The sequence below is a fragment of the Malurus melanocephalus genome, unplaced genomic scaffold (assembly GCF_030028575.1).
Source record: "Malurus melanocephalus ecotype Western Australia unplaced genomic scaffold, MMel_1.1 scaffold_1868, whole genome shotgun sequence".
Lineage (NCBI taxonomy): Eukaryota > Metazoa > Chordata > Aves > Passeriformes > Maluridae > Malurus > Malurus melanocephalus.
Window position 1 is genome coordinate 2841 of NW_026625100.1, and position 2621 is coordinate 5461.

At 56.6% G+C, this 2621-nt stretch overlaps 1 protein-coding gene across 1 annotated transcript in view; it reads right to left on the minus strand.

The window, feature by feature from the left end:
• The window catches only part of LOC130587408 (tyrosine-protein kinase JAK3-like), a 14713-nt gene that overhangs the window by 2834 nt on the left and 9258 nt on the right, over nt 1-2621 (minus strand). The window contains exons 7-10 of the mRNA XM_057388381.1: nt 1710-1848; nt 1483-1634; nt 721-871; nt 514-653 (exon numbers count right to left, since the gene is read on the minus strand). Coding sequence (XP_057244364.1) covers nt 514-653; nt 721-871; nt 1483-1634; nt 1710-1848 — 582 coding nt within the window. The remainder of the gene's footprint in view (nt 1-513; nt 654-720; nt 872-1482; nt 1635-1709; nt 1849-2621) is intronic.

Genomic DNA, 2621 nt, shown 5'->3' on the forward strand with positions numbered 1-2621 from the left:
AGCCCCCAAATGGGGAAGAGTTTGGGATTCTAGGGATTCTTTTCCTGGGATGTCCCAGCCTCCAAATCAGGGAAGAGTTTGGGATTGTCAGGACATTCCAGCCCCAAAATGGGGAAGAGTTTGGGGAATCCCAGGAATTCATTTCCCAGCCCCCAAATGGGCAAGAGTTTGGGATTATCAGGATTTGTTTCCCAGGATGTCTCAGCCCCCAAATCATGGAAGAGTTTGGGATTCCCAGGATTCTTTTCCTGGGATTTCTGCCCCCAAATCAGGGAAGAGTTTGGGATTCTCGGGATTTGTTTCCCAGCCCCCAAATTGGGAAGAGTTTGGGGTCCCAACCCCCAAATCAGGGAAGAGTTTGGGTTTTGGGGCCTCTCCTGTGCCCCCACCTTGTTCCAGCCCCCAAATCAGGGAAGAGTTTGGGTTTTGGGGTCTCTGCCGTGCCCCCCACCTTGTCCCAACCCCCAAATCAGGGAAGAGTTTGGGTTTTGGGGTCTCTGCTGTGCCCCCTACCTTGCCCAGCAGCGAGATGTACTTRAGGTGCCTCTCCTGGAAGTTCTCAGGATCCCGGCTCATGGCCAGGGATTCGTGTCCCCAAAAGCCATCCCGTATGGTCACATCCGTGGGGGACAGGTCCGAGAGCAGCTCGTAGTCTGTAGGGACRGGCAGTGAGAYYTTTGTGGGGTYCCCCGTGTCCCCCCAGCCCWTCCYGGCRCCCACCAGAGGTGATGAGGCTGTTGAGGTCGCGGATGAGGGCGCGGAAGCAGGGCCGGCGCTGGGGCTCGTAGTCCAGGCACTGGGCCAGCAGCGCGGCCAGCTCGGGCCACTTGGGAGCTGGGAGCTGCTGGTGACTCTGGTAGAACTCCAGCTTCTGTGGGGACAGGGGATTGGGGGATTGGGGAGTGGGGGAGCCCATAAAGAGACACTGAATGGATCCAGGATGGGGCAGCGGGATGGGATGGGATGGGATCTATGGGGTGGGATGGAAATGGATGGGATACACGGGATGGGATGGGATCCGTGGGATGGATCGGGATTTATGGGACAGGATTTATGGGATGGAATTTATGGGATGGGATCCATGGGATGGGATGGGATGTGATTTATGGGATTTATAGGATGGGATTTATGGGATGGGATGGGATTCATAGGATGGGATGGGATGGGATTCATGGGATGAGGGGATTGGGATGAAACTGGGCAGGGAAAAGGGCTGGGATATGATGGGAAAGGACAGGAGAGTTGGAAGGCAATAGGATGGGGCAGGAGGATCGGGATATGGTGGGATAGGGCAGGAGGGATGGAATGGCATGGGGGGATTGGGATGGGATGGGATGGGATGGGATCCATGGGATGGGAGGATCAGGATGAAATCGGACAGGGACAGGAGGTTTGGGACACAGCAGGAGGGGACAGAACAGGAGGTTTGGGATAGAACAAAACGGGACAGGAGGTTTGGGATTTAGGATGGGGCAGTCTCACCCTGTGGGGCTCCAGCAGGCTCAGGGGCACGTTTCCCCCRCTGAAGATCTCCCAGAGGGTCGCTCCGAAGCCCCACTTGTCGGCCGGCAGCGCCAGGCTCCCGGGATCGCTCACACACTCAGGAGCCACCCACGGGATCCGCTCCACCAGCACTGGGGGGACCCAGCCCCACTCAGCACCCACGGGGGGCTCAGCACCCCAAAACCCCCCCAGARCCCCTCACTCACCATCCCGGGCCAGCACGGTGACGCTGACCCCGGGGTCGTTGAGTTTGATGAACGGGGGGCTCCCCCCGGCCGTGTCCCCCTCCCGTGCCAGCAGCACCTTCTTCCCGGAGACGTTCCCGTGTGGGATTTTTTTGTCCTCCTGGGTGGGGGAAAAGAGGATTGGGACCCTCAGGGTGGTGCCACACATGGGGGTGGGGTGGGGGAGAAACAGGGATGGGATGTGGGGTGGGGATCCATGGGGTGTGTGGGATGTGGGGGTTGTGGGGTGTGGGTGTGTGGGAGCTGTGGGATAGGGATGAGAGGGAATTGTAGGACAGGGATGTGTGGGAATTGTGGGATATGGATGAGTGGGAGATGTGGGATACGGATCCATGGGATCTACAGGATACGGATATGCAGGAGATATGGGATATGGATGTATGGGAGCTGTGGGATATGGATGAATGGGAATTGTAGGACATGGATGAGTGGGAATTTTGGGATATGGATGAGAGGGAGAAGGGGCTATAGGACGTGGATCCATGAGATCTATGAAACATGGATATGTAGGAGATGTGGGATATGATGTGTGGGAGATGTGGGATAGGAATGAGAGGGAATTGTGGGACAGGGATGAGTGGGAATTGTAGGATGTGGATGTGTGGGAGCTGTGGGATATATATCCATGGGATCTGCGGGATATGGATATGTAGGAGATATGGGATATGGATGATGGAAATTTTGGGATATGGATGAGTGGGAGAAGGGGCTGTGGGACCTGGATCCATGGGATCCGTGGGATAGGGGGGTTGTGGCATATGGATGTGTAGGAGCTGTGGGATGGGGAGTTGTGGGATATGGACACATGGGATCCATGGGATATGGACAATGGGATCCATGGGATATTGGCGTGTGGGATCCACGATGGACTCA